Source organism: Pipra filicauda, unplaced genomic scaffold, assembly GCF_003945595.2.
Source record: "Pipra filicauda isolate LSUMZ 115617 unplaced genomic scaffold, ASM394559v2 scaffold14_size4853619_pilon, whole genome shotgun sequence".
Classification (NCBI taxonomy): domain Eukaryota; kingdom Metazoa; phylum Chordata; class Aves; order Passeriformes; family Pipridae; genus Pipra; species Pipra filicauda.
Genome location: NW_024103985.1, coordinates 1598369 through 1625520, shown reverse-complemented (window position 1 = coordinate 1625520; position 27152 = coordinate 1598369). Strand labels below are relative to the sequence as shown.

General features: G+C 39.6%; 1 protein-coding gene across 4 annotated transcripts in view; it reads right to left on the bottom strand.

Annotated features, from left to right (window-relative positions):
- The window catches only part of GLT1D1 (glycosyltransferase 1 domain containing 1), a 50059-nt gene extending 26069 nt beyond the window's left edge, over nt 1-23990 (bottom strand). For 2 of the 4 annotated variants that reach the window (XM_027733061.2, XM_039378880.1), the window contains exons 1-6: nt 23521-23677; nt 16001-16149; nt 12527-12632; nt 8073-8124; nt 4689-4725; nt 3595-3651 (exon numbers count right to left, since the gene is read on the bottom strand). In XM_027733061.2, coding sequence (XP_027588862.1) covers nt 3595-3651; nt 4689-4725; nt 8073-8124; nt 12527-12632; nt 16001-16149; nt 23521-23588 — 469 coding nt within the window. In that variant the 5' untranslated portion in view covers nt 23589-23677. Of the gene's footprint in view, nt 1-3594; nt 3652-4688; nt 4726-8072; nt 8125-12526; nt 12633-16000; nt 16150-23520; nt 23811-23863 lie in introns of those variants that run through there. The other 2 variants (XM_039378879.1, XM_027733060.2) reach the window with 2 other exon arrangements.
- Nucleotides 23991-27152: the final 3162 nt, after the last annotated feature.

The window sequence follows — 27152 nt, the reverse complement described above, 5'->3', positions numbered from 1 at the left end:
GTGCTGTCCCACTGCAGTTCAGCTTTGACAGGCTCTCTTGCTTTATATTGACTCTGAAGTTTAATTGAAGCCACTGATGGCACAGAGGTTTGACAATTATTAGCCCAATTAGTCCTTATTTCAGCAACATACTTTACCACCTGCAGATCTCAAACATTTATTACCGTGTCATGAAGTTGAGCTTTTATTTTACAAAGCAATTTGTTTCTCAGAAACTAAGGGGAAGCGGAGGCAATAACTTTATCTGAAGTGTTTACACTGCTATTCACAGTCAATAGTGAATAATTGCTAGAGTTGCTGATATGTTTGTGAAGACAGGAGAAATTAAATGAACCTGTAAACTTCCAGGGGCAAGCTACTAACCCAGAAAAATTAGACTGCAAAATTCTCAAATCAATCCTTTTTTCCCCGTTTCTCATTATTTCTAACAAATCAGACAACAAAAAGGCCCTATGGTTTCAGATCAGTTAGGGAACCCAGTTCATGGCTGCTATCATATAAATTTTTACTATGGTCAGCTACATATCTGCACAAACTTTTACTATGTACTTTTTCTTATGTGGGTCTTTCTTTCCAGCACAGCTTTAGGAAAATATAATGCCTCTGTCTGGTCATGGCAGGTTATTTAAACTTTTCCAGCTCTGAAAATAGCTGTGCTATGAAACAGAAACTACAAGAGAGCAGAAAAATCAAACTACAAGAGCATGTTGCATATTGTATTTGATGCTGCAATCAGCATGTGATTCCATGACTCTGTGTCACCTTCCATGAAACCAGTTTTAAGTCTTATCTGTTGGGCAAATAGGCTTTCTCAGTTCATTAGTTTGGAATTCCTAGTTATCCACATCTAATCACATGATGCCTAAGTGTTTATTAGGGTCTACATCTTCCAAGCTTCAGCCACATTCCACTGAAATCAAAAGGAGCTTTTCATCCCAGGATGATGCCATCAAGCCTGTCTCTGATCTCAGGCAGCTCTGCTCCATCCTCGAGTTGAGCTGTTAGAGAAGATCAGCCTCAGGTTTCACATTTTCTTAGACTCTCCTGTCATTTTCTGTCAATCAATTTACAGCAAAGGCCTGAAATTTCCTTGGCTCTCTCAAGTCTATAGATAGGCTTCTAAAATTGCCATCAACCTGATTATGCTGCATAGAGACTCCTCTATTGTAAGGTCAGAGAAAAACATTTTGATCATCCGGTCTGATCTCCAGACTGACACAGGCAGTAATACTTCCTTAAATAGCCTGAGGTACTAACTATACTGAAAATGTTGTTTTCTTGAAGTCTGTGTTGAAGACTGCACTTGGTGCAGCTTTTTGGTTTGACTACTGCTGCTTGCAGTCTCTCCTCAACATAAGCTGTGACACTGACCACTAACCAGAGTGTCAATTAAATTTAAAAGCCTTTATTTTTTGTAGGTTTAGCCAATAAATGTTAGTAACCAGCCACTGAAAATACTGCAGCTAACAGATAGAAACTAACACAACACCAGCATCACCTCTGCAGCTCTACTGCTGAGATGATGAAAAAAATACTAATCCTATGATTTTTGTACTGAGATTGTTCTGCACCTGTAATAACGTGAAAAAAAACCCTTCCAACAGTATTGTTTCCATTTGTGTGAGGCAACTGCTCTTTATGCTATACCCAAACTAGCAAAGGGAATGTACAAAAATCTGGGATTCCTCAGATTTTGGTTCAGTACCAGTCACATTTGGGGGCTGGAAGTGTCCTATTCTGCCACTCACTTAAATCTACCATTAAATTCTTTTTTTCCACTGATTTAAAGAGACTGTTTATGTACTGGTGTTATATTTAACACGAGCATATGTTTCCTATGACAGAAAAAAAATCAGTACAAAGAATATTCATAAGAAGTGTGTCCCATGGAAAAAAGCCTCGAGGGATTCTGAAGAGCCTGTTCCATTTTAAGGAGTAACTTGACAATGTATGGCCTGAACACCAAAGATGTTTAACAGTGATGCTTCAAATGGATTATAATTTCCACTGTAGGGCATGTGCTCTTTCTTTACATTCAGGCCTGGGAATGCTGAATTTGACAGATTTTGAAGGATACTGCTAAAGATACAGGCAAGAGTTATAAGGAGAAATATCTCTCCCCCAGAAAATCATTATGTGCCTTCAGGTATGGAATAGAACTTCATGAAAAAAGTCTTAAAAAAAGAGATCATAAATGCCATGAGCTGAACGAGATTGGACAGTTTTATCTGCATAAAAGCTCGGGATGTTCTCAAATGCACTTCTTGTGCAAGCCCACACTATCAACATCACATTCTTCTGAGTAAAACTGCCTTCTATTTTTGATAGTTTTCTACTGATTGCTCCAAGTTTAGTAGAATTTTAAACAGTTTGAAACTGCAAATCCCCAGAAAAGCAATTCAGTGGGAAATCCTAATTAGTCCATGGAAAGTGCAAAGGTACAGCCAAAAAAAAACCTGCTTCCATGTGCAATATTAAAAGAAGTGGAAAGTGGAGGCTGCCACCAGAGATGGACACAGAGACAAGGCTGAGAAGATAAATGAGATGAAACAGTCCATAAAACCAATACTGAATAATCTGATGCCAGTTTTCAAGTTATTATTTAAGAGGTACAGATGTTAGAGTCACATTTTAGTTTGCTTTTCATGTACTTTATGAATTATTTTGCACTTTTGCATTAGTACACATTAGGCAAAAAACTGTCTCTAATATATTAGAAATTCACTTTAGGGGGAGCTTCCCCCTCCTCAATCTGTTGACTGCTCATTTAATCATAAAATGGTTGGACAAGAGATCAAATCAACACTAAGGCTGAGCTAGAAAGTGACAAATCATTTCACTTCAGAAAATTATTAATCTTAGTGGCACTGTGCTTGTGTGCTGTGATTTACTGAGAACAAAATACCCTCACACTGCTCAATTTAAAATTGACACTGGCTTTGACTAATGGCACCCAGTTACTGGTGTGATAATGCCATTGACTGGTGAGGATTCATTTGTAACAGAGGGAACAGCTGTACTATCAGAGATCAGATTGATGAATATCATATTGAAACATTTTTACCACAGGAAAATGCCTATAAATTATTCTTTGGGGGGAAAGGCAGCTGAAGAAATTAAAGAATTGCCCTGATCAGGTGGTTTAAATTAGGACATGTGCCTTACACACCATTACTTTGGTGAGAACAGAGATAGGCTCTAGACCAAGATCAAATTATAAAACATCAACACATCCCTTCTTCAGCAGTTTGTCACCTCACCCTCTCTTCTGGAAGTGGCATCCCCAGTTTCTATCCCACAGATAAAGCACCTCATGCTCAGGTATTGATGCTTTGGTTTAAGTTAACCTTTAAGGGACACTGACCCACATGTTGTGACCATTTTTGGTGCAGTTTAACCCTGGCCAGGCCAGAAATTTGGAGGCAGTCTGGGCAGTTTACTGACCAGATTAATCCTGATTGATATTCTGCCATTTTTCATATGATTAAATCCATCTTATTACATAATTAGTTAAACTTTACATTCTACGTTTCTGTCATCCTTGACATCTATTAAAAATAAATACAGTGGACACAGGAAAAAAGTGAATTTTACCTGCACGTTCTAGAAACCTGTACCAGTCAAATGTTTCACTGGGGGTTGTCTTAATTCCTGTGTTAAAAAAAAAAAGACAAGTCATATATTTGATGACCCCTGGGTGGCTGAACTGTGGTTCTTGAAGCCTTCAGGTCTAAGAAAACAGTATTTCTGCCAAGCACACTTGTGAATTCCATACACAGCTGTTCCCATCCCGAGCTTTTCTCATCCCAACCACGTCAGGTTGCCTGTACAATCCTTCCATGGGCATCAGACTGAAATTCAGCTGGAATTTTTGCACGATCACACAGTACATGAACTTCTTTAGCAACCCAACCATGTTAAATTTGGCCTTTTAAAATCTACATGTGAGACAACATCATCAGAGGGAGCACATTACTCCCAAACAGTGACAGGGCAGGCTGAGACCCAAAGTCCTAAACATAAAAGATTTAATCTCTAGGTTAATTATTACCTCACAGGAGGCTTAAATACAGACTAAACATGGGCTAAATAGGCTTCACAATGAATTATTTCAACATCAGAGTTTTGAAAAGAATTTTCTTTTCTTTGAAAGTGAAATATGCAAAATAGAACGAATTTTGGAATCCACAGAGAGTTGTTTTTAGATAAATAAAATTAGAAGCTGCAGCTTAAGTAATCACACCTAAAATACTGAGCTGAGTGTTCCCTAGACTAATCACTGAATTAATACACTTTGGATCAGACATTTGTTGGGTGTCATTATGTGGGAAACTCAAAGCATTTAAAGGAATTTGGAGTTTCAGAGAATAATTATTCAGCATAAAAACTCCTGTAGACTTTGGAAATAGCTCAGTGTTACCTTAGGTGTCACCTAATCTTTCAATTCCTGGTGTAAGGCATCTGGGAAAGCTTTTTTAAAAGCACTGAGTTGAAAATTTAGGCTGAGCCCCAAATACTGCCTCAATATCAACGGCAAAAAGCTCAACTCCAGAAGAGTCAGGACTTCAAACCCCACACCCACCTCAGCAAAATATTTCTGGGGCAAAGAAGGCAGACACATAAACATACAGGTACTAAACACGATTCCAATCCATTGAATGCCTTACTCAGCCTTTCAAAACTCTCACCTTGAGTTTGGACATATATTTTCTTCCTCGCCTCTGGCTTTAAAGAGAAGGAGAAGAAAAGTAACTTTCACAGTTCAACATAAAATATCTGTTCAAACTTCAAAAGACCCAACTAGTATAACAAATACAGGTCAGTGTGATTTTCTTTTGACTACCAAAACTCAAACCAGACTATTAGGAAGATACATTTATGTAAAACCAAAACCTAAGTCAAGCAATGTAACTTATATTTACTATGAACATTTACAGAGTCGATGAATCAATTTTGCAGTTAACACAAGGACCGAGTTAGTACAAATATATATTTTTAGTTTATCTCTGTATCCTTTCCTATGATCATTATCCTGCTTATTGCATAGAAAATTGAAATACAGAATAAAACGATTTTCAACTAGTGGAAAATCAGCCCTAGTTCCCCTCAAAAAATATCAGTCTTGAAAGACTGGTTTTGAAAACACAGTCTTCATTTATCCACAATAAAATTTTTAAAGCTATCAGTTTCAGAAACTGCTGTCAAATATATGTAGACTTGCCTATACAGGAAAACTGGCAACTAGTAGTTATTGCAGAACATTCACAAACAGAAATTGCAAAATAAATTACTTTAAAATAGCTATAGTAAAAGAGGTAATTACTACACTTCCAAAGTCACTCCTGAAGTGTTACTCTGCTAGTTATTTAATTTAGGTGATTAAAGAAGCAATTTCCTATTTTAATATCTTTCTATAACTCCAACTGTGGATTCGTGGAATGTATTTTTTTAATGAAAACAGAATTAATTCAGAAACAAACTGCTAAGCAACCAATTCCTGGATCAGTCAGTTCAGAAAATAGGAAGCCACAGAAGCAATTTTTTTTAACTTGCAAACATTTTGGTTTTCCCCTGTCACTCCTACGAGACTCCCCTTCAGTCCCTGCCCAGTCACAACAGTTACTGGAAATGAACTGGAAAAAGGAATTGAAAGAAAAGAGATCATTAAAAAAGTGAATAGTGACCAGCAAGAGGCTCACAGATGGGAAGGAGGTGGTTTCTGAGAATCAGAGTGAACTTTGTCACAAAAACTACATGAAAAATACACATGAAAATGAAATGGGGGGAAAAACAACACTTCATGCTACAGTGGGAGATTGAGGATGTTCTATGGACTTCATCTGTCAGAATCTATGTTAGCTTTTGTGTCCAAAGGATTTAAAAATAATAAAAAGAGTTTAATACATTATTACATAATTGTAATTACTTAACATTGGACCTTCCCTCCCTTATGAATAAGTAACATTTTAAATTATATTGGATCTTCCAGTCATAAAAAGAAACCTCCTTGCAAACAAAGGAGAGGGCACTGCAAGCAGGAGGGCAACTTCAGAATTTAAATTTGCAGTGGGAGAGCTGAAATTCGGCTCTTGGACACGGCAAAATGGAAGGTGGGAAGAGCAGAGGGCAGCTGGAGCCAGCCTTGCCCCCACTGCTGGCACACTGCACAGCTCTGCCTCACACTCAGGGGGGTGAAGGCAGGCCTTTACTTCCTTAAAACCACTAAGTTTCAAAACTAAGTTTAAGTTAAGCGTCTTGTTTCATGCTCTGCTGGACCCCAAATGGCTTATGGTGAGTAAATATAACCCTGCCAGGGCTTGGATGGTCAGGAAGAAAATAGCAGGAATGCTGGGTACCAGGGCGTAGAGATGCAGTCACACTTTATAGATCAATTTTCTGTTATGTTCTTTGTTTTAAATGGTCTTGAGGAGGATGGAAAATGAAATTGGATGCTACTAAAACTGGCTTAGGTAATTCTCATGCACCAGTTTTATGCTGTTGAAATAAAACACTGACCATAAGCACAAGATCTTTTACAGTATCTCAGACTCACCTGGAGTACAGATTATTACGAATGCTGTACTTCATAATTAAAGGTAATTCATCCAATGTAACAGAAAAGAATTTGGTGGGAGATACAGCCCTTGAGCACAGTGCAACTGCTTACATGTTTGTAATTAAAATTCTTAATTGACTGTCTTAACTAGCAAGGCACACATTAGAGGAATAATGCAGTTCACATTAGTGTGAGTTAATATGGAAAAAGTGTTAATATTCCATGACCTAGGCATGGAAAAATGTATTCCTATTCTTCACTGCTTGAAAGGAAATATGTGGCCTTTGCTCTCACCCTTTACATGAAGATGCAGCTGGAACAGAAACTCCAACTCCCAGCATTTAAGATACAGGTCAGCAGGTGGAATTTCAGTTTAGGACTTGATAGACTTGCCTCCAAGTCCTTGTCTGCCTCAGACCTCCAAAACACTGAATGAGTCTCACAGGCCCAGAGCACAAAGGTGTTTGGGTAAAATCAAAGTTTGGTGCTAGAAACATCTGAGGTGCTGATTTTGAAAGGATTTCAAACTTCAGTTTTGTTTCTCCTTCTTACACCCTGTCACTTTTGTCCTTTTCTTGCTTAAGATCTATGACAGAAGCTGTGTCCTTCCACATTTACCCATCATGAAGTTCATTGGAGTAACTATTAAAATCAAGTTATATTTGTAATATAAAATACCAAACCCTATGTCTGCTCATGTATCCTTTTAATGCAGATAGATTTTAAAAATCAATTAATGCTGAAACACAGCATTATATATTCAATTGTTGTGCTGTGCAAGCTCCACCCTAAGTGATTATTTTGTAGGCAAAAGTGCATTAATGATTATATTATGATGCAAATTAGAACTGAAGGGATACCAAGCACTTAGTTTCTACTTCTTCAAGGATTTGTCTTAATTTTCTCCACTGGCAGCCTGCCATCAACTCAACCAGGTAAAGGTGGAAATGTTGACCATCTATTTTCAAACAAGAGCATCAGGTACTAAAAATAATCACACTGAATGTCTGATGAGGACTTGCAGTGCAGCAGATGCAATGATGGGACCTACTAAAACATAGCTTCAAATTCCCCCCTGCAGTTCACCCACCTGAAGAAGTTCATTTTCTATTTCCAGGGTTGACAAAACAAGTATTTTCAAATTATTCTTCAAAATTCTATATTATAACTAATGCCGTCTAGAGGAATTTTGGCAACAGAAAGTTTATTAAATGATGCCAAAAGAAACAATATGGCATCAGGAGAAACTCGATAACAACAGTAATGATTAGTTCCAAATGTTACAGAGAAGCACTTGCTAAAATGCTCTATACTCTTTCCAAATAATAAACAGCTTTTAAATGCCAGATCTGTTTGACCTGTTGAAGCACATAAATATGAAATGCTTTCTCTGAAAGGAAAAACAGGAATAGCAAATATGAAGATTACTGCAATTCTTTAGCATTATTTAGAAAACATTTTAGGAGAATGCATAGCTGCTAATACTCTAAGCATTACCATCATCATGTAAACATACCCACTCTGCTGCTGCCAGTTCCTTCATTTCCACTGTGAAAGCCACTGCAAACCTAGTTAAATGGAAAAAAATAGTTGGGATCATCTGCTTAGAGTGTTTAAACAGAAAAACAGGAAAGTACTTCAGAAAAAAATCTTTATAAGAACAAAGATCAGAGGCTTATAAACATTATCATAGATGGAAAGACAGAAAGCAGGCTTTGAATTTGTTTCAGCAGAAAATAGTGGTTAAACAAATGGCTCTTCAGGCTTTACAACTCAGAGCTCTTGGGAAGGTAAAGTGAGGTTTTCTCAAAGTAAGAGGAAACCCAAATAATGGGGACATCCCCCAGATTATCTAGTTTAATATATGGAGTATAGAGCTGCAGAAGGAAGTTGGCATTTCCTGTTCCTACATCACTGCAGGTGCAGGAACCCTCTTCACAACCACAACACGAAATAAGGAGGGAGCCAAACTGCAGCGTGTTTCCAACTGTTGTTGGACAATAACCCAGGGCCAACTCACTGCAGCTGAGTTTAATTCAAATGAGCAGAGGGATTTTTTTAAACCCTTCCCCAATGTTCTCTCCTTATTTCTAAGTAGTCAAAGCTGTCAATGAGTAACAAACTTAGGTGTCTTTGAGAAATGTGTGCAGTGGGCTCTCATTCCACATAACAGAGCAGTTCTGTCAGAGACCGTTTAAGAGCAGCAGTGATGGGAACACTTTTCATTATTAGGTGTCTCATTACAGCCAACAGAAGGCTGATTTCTAAGCATACCAGATAAACAAGTTATCCCAGTTATTACTGGGACCCTGCTGTAATGCCAAGAAGTCAAAGGAGATATTTTAATGGAGTCAGAGTCAATAAAGAATCCCTCTTCAGAAGAGATCTTAAGATCATGCTGGGCCTTAATGTAGCTTTTAAGTTGCAATGAAACATAAACACATACTTTGAATGTTCTTAAATGGAACTTTAGTGTTGACTGGACTCACAAATGGGGTCATTTCTGAAGATTATCAGTCCTGTGGGACAGAATGTTTGAATGCCTCCTTCATATGAGAAACTGTGTGTCTGCTTAGCAAAATTACTGTTTTTAATTACTTGTATAGATGTTGAATATAAAACAGAGGTCATCACATATTGAACTTATGACTCAGCGTTTCTTTTTCATGTAATTTATGAATGTTTCTGTCCTGAGCCAACACCTCAGTGGTTAGAAATAAAGCACAACACAAAGTCCCAACCAGAACAGTGCTTTTCCATTGGAGATGTTATATTATAATCTGAGGACATGAAATCACAGTCATTCATTAGAAGTCACATAAATGCTGAACTATAACTCCTACTTTTGTTTGTCAAAACAAACCTTCTTCCCATACTTTTTTTTTGCAGTATCTGCTTTATGATACTACAATGAATTTCTCATATACAACTTGACAGCTTTAAGGTTATTAAAGCCTTTGCAAATGCTTGTTTTGTCAAGTTGCACGTGCTCCCTTCCCAGATTTTGCAATTATACTTTCAATACATCACATTAACAAGCATAAAAAGATGTTGCTCCTAAGTCTACAAAACACTGTTCAATAGAAAAAAATACCCTAGAGGAGTACAACCACCATTTAGAGGAATTTGATTAAAAATGAAACACTCATAAAGCTAGACAGTGTTCAATACTTTGTTTTATGGAATGTGGTGGTATATTGTACTGGACAAGTAATCTACAATTCATGATACTTTCTGCTTAGAACCCTGCAATCAATAAAGAAAGAAAAAAATCAATGTTTCTTTTAATAACTATGCAATGAATAATACCAGTGATGAGACTGGAGAAGAGACACATTCAGAATAACTTCTAGAAAACTGAATTACTTTTTCTATAGCAGAGAAAATATTGTAAACTGCATAACGATGCAGTAATATATTTTGAAACATCATAGGAAATTCAAGATATTAGCATACTGCAGGTTCCTAACTTAATTATCATTAAAAAACCTTCAGTAAAGCACAGTTTTTCCATAACCTGTATTAGCTGTATTTGTGAGAGACAGCATTTTAAATACAGAACTGGATCAAATGGACACGCTCAGAGACTCTGGTTTTATACATTTTTCATTTTGTGCAGTGCTGAAATTCAGTTGCCACATTAGATATCTTTCTCTGTTGCTTCAGACCTGTTTAAAGAATAACTTCTGACTGACTGATAACAAAAGTAAACAAGTATATAAATTTCTCTTGAACGGAACCTTAAGTTGCTTTCAACTGCAAGTCACACTAAGTAAGAACATGCCCTAATGATTTTTCCATGAGTGTGAATAAGTGCTGTCTTTAAAGTCTGTTTACTTACCACATTTTATAGGGCACTACAGACAGAACAGCACATCCATGCCAGCATTAAGTGAGCTAATAACAGCCAGAACATAGAGTGGTATTAGCAAAGATAAAATGAGGAGATGAAAGCCTGCTGCAGGTTCTGCCTGAACCCAAATCCACACTGCAACTCAACTGCTGCAGCTCTCTGGGTTAGCTCGAGTGTTGAGCTGAATAAACGGGGAGTATCCTCATCTGTTCAGCCAGGTATTTAAGCTCTCTTTGGGAAAGTGTGCCAGCAGTACCACTGGGTATGATAAGACATCCAGAGGCTTCAATTTTATCTCACCTTGTGCAACTCAAGTGCCATCAAACAGACACCCTTCTCACATCCTTCCACAAGGTGACTTTTCTTATTAAAAGGGTGGAAAAATAATCCAGGAAACAAAAAGCCAATTTGATGTCATCTCTTGAGCTAAATCTGCTCAGAAAGCAGCCCAGTCCTGGCACAGGGAAGAGTGGATCACACAGCCACAAGCAAGAGAAAGGAGGAGGAGAGGAAGACAGGGAGCAGCAGAGTCACCTCTGCCATCAGTGAGCTACTGCTCTGGCTACACACGCAGTGACAACCTCAACCTGTATCTTAATAACACTTAAGCTAACTATTGAAGGAAGCTTTACATACATTAAATGTTTTAGTTTCCAAGAAGAAAAGGGCTTACTCGCCCACCATGGACATGATCAAACACTGCTGAAGTCAACAGACCTCTGGATCAAGCAGAAGGAAACTTCTTTTCTGGGGATGTTGAAACAATGACAAATGCTTGAAAGCCTTTTTAGTTTTTAGACCTTTCCTCTGATTTCTCATCACTTCCAGAACTACATTTTGTGACTACAGTGACATGTCACTAGAACTTTTTCAGACTTAAAACACCCTGAAAATATTCCCTTGTCAATTCACCTCAAAACTGAGAGAACTTGCTTAAAGACTGTCTTCAGTCTCCGCTTCTTTGTTCCCGTATCCAGGGAAAGGATGGCATTAGCAGGGGTAAAAAAAGAACAAAAGCTCCTTATACTTGAGTGATCCCCTTTTCAATCAAGCCCTCTGTCAATAAGCTAAGTGTGAGGGAGGGCTCTGAGAACAGGTTTGATTCTGTGATGCAACAGGACAATGCCAGTTGTTATTTTTAGTTGTCACCTCACTTGAGTCAAACTGCTGAGAACCCTGGTCTGTATGTGCAGATAGCACTTAATGCCTAATATATGTTAGTTTAGTTCCAATATAGAATATTTTATATGTTTGAATATAAGTAACTTAACCCAGAATTTACTAAGAAACAGATGTTTTAAAAAAAGCAACTTGGAGCGACATTCAGCACTTCTGGAAACAGGGTCCAACCTTGTTTAGGCTCCTGATATTACTACAGTAAGAATTAATGAGAACATTCTTACCTCCATCACTAGCAAATGTTTATTATTTAAAAAATCATACCTCTGCCACTAATTCACCATTAAGCACCTCCACTACTAAAACTTCACTATTTAGATACCAAATATGAGTTATTTCATGGCCAGAATAGTTCTGTCCAAATGGGAACTGTATGGATATTGTTGGAGATACTTAGATGTGTATTATTTTAAGGGGTCTACCCATAGGATAGATTATTTTACAGAGCAGTGTGCTGCCAAATCCCAGGTTGAGTATTCTTGCTCCTATTCATCTCATTTCCTTCACCTGCCTCAGAATTTTATATCCTCATCACACACATAGTTCTATTATTCTAGACAACAGTTATGATTCAGTACACAAAGCAGAGGATTAGTTAGCCCAGATTTCATTAGCTTTTAATGGGATTTCAGTCTTTTTGAAAATTTACAACCCAAGAGATCAAGTTTTAGCCCTACTTCTGCCAAGTCTTCCATGGACAAATATGATGAAAGGATTAAATGATAGACTACATACAGACTGTATTTCGTGAAGAAACTGTTCTACTTTCATCACTGAATCATAATATGTAGAGATCATAGGGATTTCAAGCAGTCTAGCCTTTGTCTGCTGGCCTACACACCTCCCAGTGATTCCAAGCACTTAGGGAACACTTCCTAAAAGATCTGCCACTACAAAAATGTAGTTTCCTTTCCTCAGTCTTCCACACATGCTCTTACCTGGCTTCCTCTAGCACTGCTCCCATTACCCGATGTTTCTCTTCACTTTTGACATCTTCATTTACATCTGTCCCACCAAAGATGATTCCAAAAGGAATTCTGCTCCCTGAAAAGCAATGACTACAATGAGAAGCTGGCCCACGTGCCAAGGTAATGAGTAGGAGTGGATAGTAAGATAGTAAGATAGTAAGTACATTAATAATATTGTACCATGTATTTAAGTAGAACTGTTTGAAAAGGAAACTTGAAGAAACTTGAATTTTTATGGGTTTGGCACTGAAACCCCCCATACAATATCTATGCAATTTCACAGTCTGTTGTATAGCTATGAGATTTTATTTCCCTTTTCCATGCTTATTAAAAGCAATCAATTAGATTCTAAACTTAGCAACCTACCAAACAGCATATATATTTCAAATGTTATTCACATGTTAAAAAGATGTAGGATTGCAAAATTTGGTCCCAGTTATCCAGTCCCAGCCACTCTGCCCTCAAGCATACCAATACTGTGGTCTGGGTAACTCTCCTTGGAAAGTTGGTTACTGAAATTATTATTATTTTTTTAAATATTGACTTCTTAAGCTGATTTTACTGCTACAAGAAGTAGAGATGGAGCCACACCATTGGAAAATGCCACCAAATTAAATAAGGCACCATATTGTGAACCTGTAACAAAACCACTGTCCCAAAGAGATGGATCTGTGTTTATAATTGGTACCAAGACCTCCTGTGATCACCCAATTTGTGGAGGTTGTTTTAGGAAGCCTCACAGTGCTCAGAACACTACAAGTAGAGGAAGGTGTGTCTGCCTGTGGGAGTCTGGGCACAAGACTGTATCAACATTCAAACCTTAGAGTATCAAAAAATCATATATATCCCAGTGGTGCCTGCATTTGGTAAAGCCTAGTTTTGACACATGGCATCAGAATAAATTAATCTTTATGTACCAGTAAAGCCACCAAAGCAGGGCAGTGTTGCACTTCAGTGCTAACAGCAGCTTGACTGACAAGGAAAAGCCAAAGACCACTTGGATGACAATCCAAAAGCCAAGAGTAGTGTAAGATTCCTTTCTAATTGCGCTGCTTTTCTTGGAGTCAGGTTATTTTTAGCCACTGAGCAGTAATGTTCTCCCCTGAAGCCAATCAAGACCACAATGTTTGCTGTCCATTGTTTCAAGCACTGGAAGGGACTAAGTGGTCAGTTTTACACAGCATTAAACTAACAAATAACAACCTCCTGGTGGCTGACTATTACAGGCAGAATATAATTTGAAATTCCAAATGGGCTGCAGTTTTGCAAAGGAACTGCTCTCCAGTAAGACAGTCTACAAAACCTGGGCCTAAGGTGGCCCATCCAGTGGGTTTTGCAGGCATCCATTGGCTGTGACAGCTGAAGCCGAGGTTTCCTCCTGACAGAGAACAGGAGTGAGGAGTGAGACTGTACTGACACCACACTCTGGGTATCAAGAAAGGCAGAAAATATCCTTTGTTATTTCTCATTTGCTGTCACTGGACCAACAAGAGGTTCCTGTGCTGAGGGAGGTTCTTCCTTTTGAGACATGACTGACCTTCAGCGTTCATGGCTGCAAAAACTCTTGGTGACAGGTCCTATAAACACCCACAGTTCCTTAAGGGTGTGGGGGTGGTTAATTCAGGGAACTCTCCTAATTAAAATCCATGGCTAAAAACAAGCAAATAAGGAAATCTTCAAAAAAAAAGGAAACAAAATAAATATGCTGATGAAGATTGAAAGTGTAGTCTATGTTTCACATTTATATTTGAAAGTTAAGTGAGCTGTAAGGTGAGGATTTATTAGCATTGCTAATTTCCTCATTACTAAATGAAACAACAAACACAACAAATGAAAGACTAATTACCATTCTGGCTACTTAGAGAATTTCCTTGGCATTTTTAGATATTGTGCTCTAATGTTTGCAGGTGAAGAGAATTAATGTGCACTATCAAAGCCCCACAGCACTAATCTTCAAGAGGTTGATTTTCTGTAATATAAAATATGTATTGCCTTTCTAATAAATTTAAAAAGCAAATAATTACTATGTCATCTATTACATGTGTTGATCATACATCCCCACTCATTTAAACAAAGTTTCCAGGATGAGGCCCAAAAGATTGGTAGTATGGCAGCAGTGGTAGTATGACTAAATTTCTAAATGTTACAGGAATCAGGAGTGTCCCCTGAATCACTTTTTTTCCTCCATAACTTTTACATTTTGACCATGATCATCCCAGCAACCTTACTACTTACTGTCTTGCCTTTCACAGGTTTCTGGTTTATTTTTCTCACAGTTACTGCAGATGCTTTTGGGAACAGTGTGACTGATTTATTTAAATTACTGAGCTTTTGTAAATCATTTGAGTACTGGGCTTTGCAGGTCACTTGGGATTTTGAAAGGCAAACAGCAACAGCATTCAGGCACTGCTATGCAAGTCAAACTCCAATACACTTTTGCAATAAACATTTAAAATTCAACCTTATTTTTTGTTCCTTAGCAAAAGAAAGGAAAAAAAAAATAGAGAGTTCTCAGACTTTCCATAAGCCTCTTCCAAAATAATTCTAGGTCTTGTAAAAAAATCTCTTTATTCCAGTAAGAGAACTCTTAATACATATGTTAGCAGAGATCATCTTGGATTGTAGGGTCCCATCTGAAATCAGAGCTCCATTGTAACAAAAGAAACAGAAACAAGCCAGACATGATAATTCAGGCTTTCTGAAAACCCACCAACACAAACTGCAGGGGCACTTCTGGAGGGTGAAAACTAACAACAGAACTTACACTGAGATCTGATGAAAGTATGAAATTATGAGCCTTTATTCAAGTGAATAGATTGATATAATACAAAGGTGATCTCAATAATTGATACATATTTGGAATTTCAGTAGGTGACAGTGTGTAATTTTGAAAGCTGGTGTTTCTAGTGTATCATTAATGGCAGGCTAAATTTGGTTGTAGGCGGCCAGACAGAAACTTTTGTTATTTGTCTGATAATATTTTGACTCCCATGGGTTAGCTGACAGGGACAATACTGCAAAGTTATTTAATGTCCAAAAACCCTGACTCACTTTTGAGCAGAAAAATCAAATTAGCCTCTCTGCTTTCTTGCATTTGACCTCAACTATACTTAGCCAAGCCACTGTCCTCTGAAAGAACACACTTGCTGAGAGTATCCTAATGTTAATATAACACTCTTATCTTGGTGTAGTTAAAGCACTTAATTACAAAATGCATTATGTGCTTTTAAAGTACATCTATTTAGTTCTCTCCTCTCTGGATCAGATCTCCCACAGAGAAAGATGTTCAGCATTTCTGAACATTTGCTGAAGTGGATAAACAGAATAACGACATTGTGTGTGGGTTTATACATTTACAGCCATTTATAAATGTTCCTATTCATTCTCTTCTCCTGCAGTACTTTTTTAAGAGGCATTTTTATTGGAAAATAGAAAGAGGATTACCTTGCAGAAGTCTGCCTCCTTTATAAAGATGAATGGCCAGGGCTGCATCAAACTTGTCTGTGGAGGTGAGATCGGCAATTTCAGCTGGACTTTCGTACAGGAAAGCATCTTTGAGAACACAGATATGACCTGCAGCATGTAGATGATTCCTTCATTATTGGAACAAAGAGTAAAAGAATAAAAATTATACTTATCAATGTTGTAGGCATGGCAGAATATCAAGCAAGCTTAATCAAAACCTTTTTCCTTAATAATCTTTGCTCTGACATTCAACTTCATGCTAGGTTTGTTCAAGCAATGATGGAGCAATTTAAAAAGTTGTTTATTTTTTTCCTGGAAAGTGTTTCTTACCTTCACCATTGTAAAGCCTTAGGCACACTTCCAAGCAACATAATTTGCATGCATTTCAAGGCCAAAGCCCCATCAACATAACCTTTGAAAATCAGCAGAAATTAAGTATGACCAGGATCTTTCCTGATTGAGCTTCAACTTATTATGCTGAAAAGTCTCCTTTTGAATTGAGTGTGTTAGACCTTGTTCTTAGAGATTCTCAGATCCTTGTTCTGGAGAGAGGCCACCAAGTGAAAAAAGCACAAGTACATCCAGCTAATCAATGCTACTAAAACTACAGAACATCAAAAAAAAAATTAATACATGAAGAAAACCAGAGAGTTGAATTGTATTCCCTCTGTGTTTGATCGTGGGTTTAATTGCTTCTTGTCTTCACTCACCCATTTGTAAAACGAATGGATAATTGAAGTATAAGCAAAAAACTACATAAAAGTAATTACACAAAAAGAAAAAAAAAAACAATCCAAACCAACAACAAAACCCCCTCAGTGTCAGCTTACACATTCATCTTTATATACAATGGTTCTTCATAGTAGAACGTTGATTCAAAGACTGCCAAAGACAAGAACCTGATTGATTACAGACAGCTTTATTCCTGCCACTGAAACCACAATCAGTTATCAGTGTTTCCAAGGACATCAGCCAGAAAACATATAGGAGAAAATCCATGTTTTGATAGAAACTAGCACACTGCCTCTCCTGACATGCAGTGTTTCCACTTTCTACATTATGAAAAGACCACAGGAATGTTCTCTGCCCATCACATATTATTCCAGTTGATTTATTTCTCGTCGCGTTTTAATCGTTCTGGCATTAAAATCCTGCAAACTCAACGGCTTCCTGGATAATGGGGCTCTTTCCTTTCCTGATTATTTCATATCCTCCCAAGGAATGTAATTTTCTGTCCTGCACAAGTTAGTCATTACTGCAGAAATTGGTGCTAAAAATGCCGTAAAATGTCTTGAGGCCTTGGAAGGAATGTATTAGCACTATATCAGACAGAGCTCCACTGGCACAACATATGGTGCTGTATTTCTTCCTTATCCTAAAAAAGAAACTCCTTTTACTTTTAACTTCGCTGTTTGAAGCGAGACCAATAAATTCTCATAAGTACTAATAAATAATAAAATGCAGCCAGATTGTAAACTCCTTATTTACACTGTCGAGCAATTATTTCCATCAGCTGTCCCACGAACTGGCTCCAAGTACCTGCTTCCCTTTGGAAAGAGGCTCTCAATTTATATCTAAATAATGATGCCCAAATCTCACAGCTGTGGAAAGAAAATCTCTCGGGCAAATACTCGGGATGCTCCTGAGTGCATTCCATAATTTCACAGGTGCTCATTAACCAGTCTAAAAGGATTTTTTCCCATCAGTATTGCAATTACCATAAATCACTATCATGTACAAGCAATATGTTTGCATATCACAATTAATTTGAAAATAACTCCCTCAGGACATCAGGAATCAAGAAACTCAGCTAGGATTTTCCATTGAAAGTGTCTTTTTGTTGGTTTTTCGTGTTTTTTTTTTTAAATACACTAGGAATGAATACTTTTCCTCTACAGTTTCCACAGCTTCAAATCTCACAGTGGAATAACAGCTGTTTCTGCAGTAAATAGAGAGGGAGTCCCTTGAATGTTCCAAGGCTCAGAAATTGTGGATTACCCCTGTTACTTCACTTTCTTTTTTTTTTTTTTTTACACATTTTTATTCTACTCAGGAGCACGTAAAGAATTTGCATACATCTTATGAAGGAAAAATTACCAAATTATTCCCAGAATAATTCAAACTCCCAGATTTAAAGAGGCCTTAATCCCATAAAGATTCCACTGAGTTGAGTATCATTAGTCACAAGCTTCAAATTATGCATATATGGAAATATATATGTGTAGAAGCAGAGTTATTGGCTACTATTTAAGTACTGAAATTTAGCCATATTTTCATATTTTCTAAATGACTTTTCATCTTTACAACCAAAAAAAGCAGATTATGGTTTTCACACATATGCTCTTATCAAGGAACATGATAGGAGGGTGCTGCACAGTTATTGCAGGAGATTTTTTTTGGAAGACTGATCTGTCTATGAAGTCACAGATGTCCCTGAATGAAGCCAAGACAGAAGAGATACATTACCCATATCTTCTCTCCTCCTGGCAACTGTGTATTCACATTATTTTGCCATTCCATAAAAAAATGCTTTCTGAATGAAAAATAAAAATGAACACGTCTCCTGCTGTCTGGGAATCAAAGACAACACTGGAAATGCTAAATCACAAGGCTACATTTTCTATCACAGTTTTTTATGCAGTAGATAAATTTCCAAGTAAGTGTCTTAACAAACAGTGATTATTGCTTGGATCCAGAATTTGCCTTGCTTTGCCATATTTTTCCCTTTTGCTGAAAATCTCATGGAATCCAATGCCATGACCTGGGGAGAATAATATTTCTAAAATGGATTTGGGCTGTCAGATTCCAGCTTTTGGGTGTTTTTGTAGGAAGAAACTCTCAGGGAAAACTTTAGGCATTCAGTAAGTGTGGAAGATCATTTATCAAAGTCCATTATATTGGTCACTGCTTATACTGTGATATTTATAAACATCTGAATATTGGACAAAATATTTTCCAGTCCTGCTTATTTTAGTATTCAGGAAATAATTTTGTTGTTGTTGTTGTATTTTTTATACTCTTTGGAAATCATGAAGCTTATAAGTGAAATTTGTGTCTTCTCCAGATCTGTATGCAGAGAGATATTGCTACAAGGAACAACCTTTTTTGAATATGTTTTCACTTTATTTAAGATTTCTATAGAAAAACATTTTTTTCTAACACAACTATGAAATACCAAATGATGTTTTACACCGTTTCATTTTTTATTGCCTACAGTATTGATCACTACTTCTCACTTTTCCTGGCCAGCAGTCTTCCCTCCTTCAACAGGTTTTCACATAAGGAAACAGTTTTATAGTTCCAAACACATTTTGTTTGAGGTTAAAGCACAGCAAGTTAAAAGTATGATTACTTTTAAAATATCATGGTTGTGAAACTTGCTATATTTTCTGTGATGTCTTTCTTTTAGAAACATTTACGTTCTAAATTTCAACTGATGTTTCAATGGAGTTACTTGCAGACAAAGAATGTTTGATTTCCAAAAAGTTCCTGGTAGGTAGACACACTGACACTTCTTGAATGGCACAAAATAGGCTTCATCCAAAAATATTAATTATCTCTTTCCCTTGGCTGTCTGTTCTGTAAAGCAGCTGTGTATCAACTACTGTTAAATGTATATGGCCCAATTTAAAGCCTATTAAGTGAGCAGAGCCATTCCACTGCCTCTTCTGAAACTCAGCCAGACCTGAGGATTCACAATTCCCACTGAAGCTGGTCAAATTACAGGAGTTGAAACCCTGCATGATCTTCTCTGTTTTCTTTGTAATTTTTGTTTTCATACTTGTTAAAGCAACGTGTTCTTCATTTTATTTCTCTCTCAAACTTCTCCTTTAAACAGCATAGACAAATCGTGTTGGCATGAATGGAGTATGAATAAAATTCACTGTGAGTAAGATCAGAAAGTAAAAAAGTGAGGGAAGATGGGAAGCAAATCCTTCTGTCTCTGTGTTCTGAAGTAACGGAGCTTTGGAAGGACAAAATAACTCTGCAAAGTTTAGTCCTGTCTTATAAGTAGGTCCTGCCATGTAAACAATTTTGGGAAGCAGCAACAATGTAGGCCATGTAAACGATTGCATCTCAGTCCCAAAGGTGGAGGATGAGCAGCATCCTGCTCTGGGAATGGCCACACAAAGAGCACCAGGAATCTCCCAGCACCTGCATCAATCAGGGAGGAAAAAGAGCCCTTCCGACCTGCCAGGAAGAGAAGAGGATCCCCTGCTGTACCAGTGCTCTCCTGTAGGATTGGAACGGTGGCAGACAGGGTAAGACTGAATGGAGGAAACATTTGGGCTCAGAATTACTCCAATAAATGTCTAAGCTAAAAAAACAATTGTAAAGAGGAATGATAAGCAGCATTGAATTTGTGTGTTTAATTCTCCTGCAGTTGATTACCTGAAGATTTAGAGAATGGCTATCTCAACTGGCCATTTAATGAGAATCACAACAAGTTCTCCCTCTCCAAAGGATATTTACATATTGACAAAATACTTCATCTAAATCTTTCTAATTAACCAATTAATTAAAAAAATCTATTCCTCCTTACTACTAAGTAATAAAAGAAGAACAGAACATTTCAAGGGGAAGAGAAGATTAATTTCTTTTCTTTCCTGACACCCTCTTTGATCTCTTTTCTAAGGCTGAAGAATGGCAGCCTATGCAAAGGCTTTTACTTGGTGGTGTATCTTCTACTCATTGCTCATATTTTTGAAGGTGATTAAAGATGATACCACAGTAATACGAATAAGGCCCACAGCACATTCATTATACCACTTGTTTTAGCAAGCTGATTTCTAGCCAAATTAGATTCTGGTACCTTTATCACCAGTTACTTGAGACTCAGGAAATGAGTATCTTATTTATGAAAAGACGAAGCAGTTATGGGAACAGCTGTAATATCACAAACATAGGATATGCAGTGTTATTAAGCCATAAAATTAATCTATGCTGGCAAGTGTCCAACCCGGAGACAATGTCACTGTTTCATTTAAACAAAAGTTACCATGGTCCAATATGACAAAAAAGAATGAACAAATAAATTCATAAGCATGTATGCAGATACAGCTGAGGCCAAATGTTTACTGGATACACATGCATTTTATGTGTATTAACATATGTATTACAAAGTTTACCATGTGGCCATAACCTCGGGTGTGGCGGAGTAGTGTGAGAAGTGTCATGCCCAAGACTTTGGCCATACCTGTAGATTTATTCATTTTATAATGGCATGAAGTCTTAAGAAAACCAATATCAGATGGAAGTATCTGCACAGGATGGTTTTAGTGATAGCTGTCACCTGACTAGCCTTTTAGTGAGGATGATGGACTTAATTGATAGCTAATACTCCATTTTTTCCCCTGATCAGAGGGTTTTTTTCCCCTGAACAGGCTCATTTATATTATTACTATAAATAACAGTTATGGTAGGTTATGATAGGAACTGAACATGACATTACTCACTCTCAAGCACTATTCCTGTTATAATCCTTTATCCAGCTTTATCGTGAACATGAATTAAATTGATCTTTCACTCATTTTCTTCCCACTTCAAGGTCTGTGTGCATGAGAAAGCAGCATCCACTTTGTGTAAGGTACTCCTACACTTTGTGTAAGGTACTCCTGGGAAGCAACAGGATCAACAATCGATGTACCCTACACAGGTCACTGCAGATGTGTCCATACAGCTGCAAATGACTGCATTAGCACAGTAATATGTTAAACCATCTGTCAGCAGAGCTGCTGTAGCTCACCAAATCTATACCCTTTCCTACTAAAACACATTATTTTAGGCCACCATCACAAGTCACAGCTGGAGAAGGCTACCAAAATTGCTGTTTGCCATGACTCACCTAAAGGCACCTTGCCAAGCCACTGTACCTTGACACAGGATGCTCACATATTCACAATTAATCTCAGTGTAATTAAAAGACAGTTTGGTGGATGTTTGTTTGTCTGCTTTATTCAGACTTAATTTAACCAGAAATAATGCAAAACCTGCTTTCCACTAGATTAGCTCTGAATGGCTCCACAGTCTAAATGTTTGTCTGACTTTCTTCAAAATTGAATTGGAAGAAGTGGGTAAGTGAATATTTAATTTGTAAAGGTAGAATAAATAATCTTATTGAGGAAGAATGAGCACTGGCGTCCTAAAGAATAACTAGTTTTGCATTATCCAGTGAGAGCAAAGGAAATGAGAATACCACAGAAACCACCACACAGGAACTGTGCTGACACATACAGGTATAAAAATGTGTGTTATAAACATAAGAATGAATTTGTTTAATCTCAACATTTTATTAACAATTATTGTTTTAAAATACCAAAACCTTCAGCTTTCTCTGGTCTTTATGCTCCATTTGCTTATATCTTCAACATCTGACTGACTGGCAGGAGGCAGGTCTGTTCTACCACTACCTTATACAACCCTGCACAAATCCGAGACTGAACTTGGGGTGACACAACCAGTGTGAAAACTTAATGTCAGAGGACTATTTCTATGCATAACATTCCACATGTGATAATACATGGATCAAGGTCAGGGAAGACTAGCAATAGCAGAAGGCTATCCCAAGGGATTCATGCTAAGCAAAACAACTAAACTGCAGATGAGTTTTAGATAAGATGCAACCAAATCCTTATCTCAGGCCTCAAGAGGTCAAAACCACTGGGAAATCTTTTTCTTTTTATGGCGACTTTTTTTTTTTTAAAAACAAAGCTCACGCGCATAGCAACGCTGTCAGCCACATCCTTTGCCCACATGTCACAGAAGGAGTTAAATGGGGGCATTAAGGATATTCTTGGGGCTCTGTCACAGCGCTGCAGACCCGTGTCCGTCACCCCCCGAGAGCCGCGTGTCGAATCCCCAGGATTGCCAGGGCAGCAACGGGAGCGGCTCCTGCACAGATGCTGCTCCGGGATGGCTCCTGTACGGGCACTCATTGCCGAGCTCCCCGCTGCCCTTCGCACTGTCTCATCTCATCTCATCCCGAGCATTTCCCAATGCGGGCATCCTCGGGAAACCCACCGACCGACACGGGCTGGGCGGGGGCTGCGAGGGGCGGCCGGCGAGGGGACCCGGGTGACACCGCGAGTGCCGCAGCCCCTCCGCCAGCAACCGGCCCCGAGCAGAGCGGCTTATTCACGGGGTCTGCGGGAACCCCTCGGCTCCGCGCTCCCAGTGGCACAGGGGACACGGTGATAACACAGCCCCGCTCCCAGTGGCACAGGGGACACGGTGATAACACAGCCCGCGGCGGGGGCGGGCCCGGCCGTGTGAGAGGGCCCCGCTCGGCCGCCGCCCCCCGCACACCCCCGCTCCGCAGAGCCGCCTCCGTGCGCCGGCGCGGGCAGCGCATGGCGGGCGGGCCCCGCCGCCCCCCGGCCCCGCAGCGGCCCCGCGGGGCCCCCTTTGCCCACCGGGGAGGCTGCGGAGGGGCAGCGGCGGGTGCGGGTCCCTGCGGGCACGCAGCGGGCAGCGCATCCCCTGCTCCGCATCGCACTTACTGTATCCTGGCGGCGGTGGTGGCGTTGCCGGTCTGAGCCCGCAGACACGCGAGCAGCAGCAGCCTCATAGCGGCCCCCTCGCTCCGCCGCCGCCTCCTCACCTGCCCGCGGCTCCCGGAAACAGCGCCGGGAGCGGGGGATGAGCGGGGGATGAGCGGGGGATGAGCGGGGGATGAGCGGGGGATGAGCGGGGGATGAGCGGGCGCGGGGCCGAGCCCTGCGCCGACCCGCCCGCGGGGCTGAGCCGGCCCGGCTGCGCCTCGCCAGGTGTTCCGGGGCAGAGGACACTTGGCTACCGAGCCAAGCCCCAGGGCTTGTGCCAGGTTTGGAGGCCCTCCCGCACCTGTGAATAGCGCTGTGTGTTTTCATGATGACGTGCTCACATCGTGGCCTCAGGGAAACCATAAAGATCCCCGCAGAAGAGCATCAGGGGAGGTTGGTACCAAAACACTGCCTCCTGAAGCTGTTCCTCGTGTCGCCATGAGCCTCCCAAGAGATGCTTCGTACTCACGGTTAGAAAAAACTAAGTGTGGATAAGGCGCCGAGAACCAGAAAATCCAGAGGAGTGTGCTAGTCCAAAGAACAAGGCAATGGGGTGGTCAAAGACCACTCCAAACATCAGGAAAGCCAAGTGATGAAAGACAGCCACAGGGACCAGGGGAAAGGTCTGGTGAGGAACCACAGCCTGCACAGCAGCATCATCATCATGGCTAGGCTTCGCGAACGAAGATTTGGGAACAGCCTGCACAACAGCAGGAAGAATCCAAAGGTACAACAAAACAGGGAAGAGGAAAAGAACATGACCTCGGGACCAAGAAAAGTGTATCCCAAACTATGAAGCCAGTCTTCAGGACAAAAGAGGTTCACCCCGATTATAAGCAGAGAGACAGAGCACGGATGGGTGGGGCAGCAGGCAGGAAGGTTGAGAGGCCAGTGTAGGGAGTCTGTTGGAGATTGACAGGAGACAGGTGGCTGATGGAAGATATCCATGGCCTTGAACCTGATTCAACATCTTGTAAAAACATTGAGAATGCATCCAGGACATTTGTGGCCATGAGAAAGATGAGAAGTGGGGCAGGCTTGATTGAACAGAAAACTCACTTCTTTGCTTATAACCTGGTCTGATGTAATTCATCACAGGGCTACATATACTTATGTTTCCCCAAGGGCTGAAGAAGACAGAGAAAGGTGGTCTGCAGACTGCAATGCCTGGTTATTGCAGCCTAAATTATTCTTCAAATCTTCCTTTTCCCTCGGGTAGAGGGAGAAAAATCTGCTACATACAGAGAAAGGCTCTTAAATTTAATAATTTTTGAAACACTACTTCTTCAAATCACTTGTGTGGATCTCTGAGGATGACAGGTATTCTGGAATTGAGGGTTTAGAAGTGGTAAAGACACATACTGGAGCATGTTCTGGCAAATTGTAAGCATTTTGGTGGGCAGGCTCATGTTTTGCTAATGGGTCTTCATGCTGCAGAGCCGTGTTCAACTGTCTGCATCTCACTAAGTTAACACTTAGAAATAATCCAGCACAACATTGTTCAGACCATTTAAAACCCCATCCCAACTAAAAAATATGGCTACAACTTAGAAGAGCAACAAACCTTGCATAAATGCTAATCTAAGGGTAGGCAGAACCAAGGTAGTTTCATCATCATTTCAGGAAGTGTTTCTGGCATGAAATTCCAGCCCTGTTGAAACGTAGAGGGCCAGGATTCTGGCCTTGAAGTGGCCCATGTGAAGCACATTTGGGCTTCTGAGAGCACTCAGCACCCTCACACAGCACGGGTCACCCAGCTGCACCACACTGAGAAGGGCTGGCTCTGGGTGTGTGTGCCAACTTCACCCTGTGCCTAAAAGAGCCTCTGTGATCCAAAATGCAGACATGTTTTGGGTTAAAAGGAAGCTGCAGTTCTGGTATCTGCATGAGATACCTCATGACATACAGCCTGGTCGTTGTAACTTTGCACCACCGTGGCTCCAACCCCAGACAAAAGCCATCCAGCACATTTAGTGTGCAACATCAAAGAAGACAAAAATGCAAACATCAAAGTAAGACAAGGCCTGCTCCATGAGAAATAAGGAAACTTAACCAATCGTCCGAGAAATAAAGAGGAAATAAAGGAAACATTCAAAGAGATCTTAACATTTTATTACTATTTATGATAACTCTGGGGTTTATGCTATATAGGTCTTGACTGAAAAAAATAACAATCTAGAAGCCTTTGCAGCATTTAGTGTGGTGTCTCTGAAAACACGGGTGCATTCACTGTATTTTAAGAAAGGATCAAGGATGGATAACAATCGAGTTTTAAACATACTGTAGCTGAGTGTTGTTTGGAGGAAAATTAAAACCACCTTCCTGAGCTGCTGGAGAGAGTGGCTGAGTTCTAACAGTAACTCCTGAATTTTAGTGAGAGTACCTTTGTTTTGATACCTGAAGATTTAAATAACATTTTCTAATGTACATTTCAAATGCTGTTCAGCATTGTGAGATGTTGGATAGGTCAATATAAAATCTCACCTCACTCACCAAAGTAAATTATGAAGGGCCTAGAATGTGATATCTGCATGTATTAAAACACAATAACACAACATGTGCTTAATTACTTTGTGTCTCAAGCAAATACTACTAAACTCCTCAAAAATATGTAATCACAACTGATATGACATACTGTATTAAGCTGGGAAAAGCTGAAATGTAATTTCTTAAATTACAGAATCAGTCATATTACAGGAGTTCACAAAGAGATCTCTATACAGCTGGTTGCCTTTTCCTTATTGTCCTTTCTCGTAAAATTTGCTAACTAGTTAAGAGAGCAAATATATTTAATGAGTCATTTTTATGGCACATGTTATTTACAAAGGCCCATTATTAAATGAATACATTTACTTTTACAAGCATTGCTTGCTCAATTACCAACGCTGCTCCAAAAATTTTAAGTCATAGCTAGATGTTTGGTGTAACGAAATGACGTCAATCAATTTACCTTTTTAACTGAAAACACAGAACCAGGAGTATCTTCCCCACTTTGTTTCAGCCAAAAATATGACTTTAAGATCTGCTGTTCAAGACAACTTCATACTTTCATGATGTTTACCTCAACACACGTGATGGTGGAACTACAGCACCTCTTAGGGTTCTGATCTTGCAACCACTAATTTGTTTTCTCATTTTAATCACACATTTCATTCCATTCAGGTCAGAGTGTTCATTCTCTGTGTATACATATATAATTCCTGCAGGCACTGCTCAGGTAATCCTGCCTTCACACCCCAAACACAGCTCAGGGACCAGCTGCTGCTCCCCATCCATGGTGAGTCCCTGGGCACACCCCGGGCACTGAGCCATGCCCACACCTGCACCAGGGGCTGCAGAACACAGACAAATAAATCACAACGCACATTTATCCCATTTTGCTGCAGAAAGGCCTCCTTGCCGTTCAATCCTGAACTAATACATTAAATAGCTATAAAAAACACAGCCCCTCTGCTCGGCCCTGCTGAGGCACGTCTGGACAGCCGTGTCCAGTTCTGGGCTCCTCAGTACGAGGAAGACAAGGAGCTGCTGGAGAGGGTCCAGTGGAGGCCACAAAGATGGTGAGGGGTCTGGGGCATCTCTATAGTGAA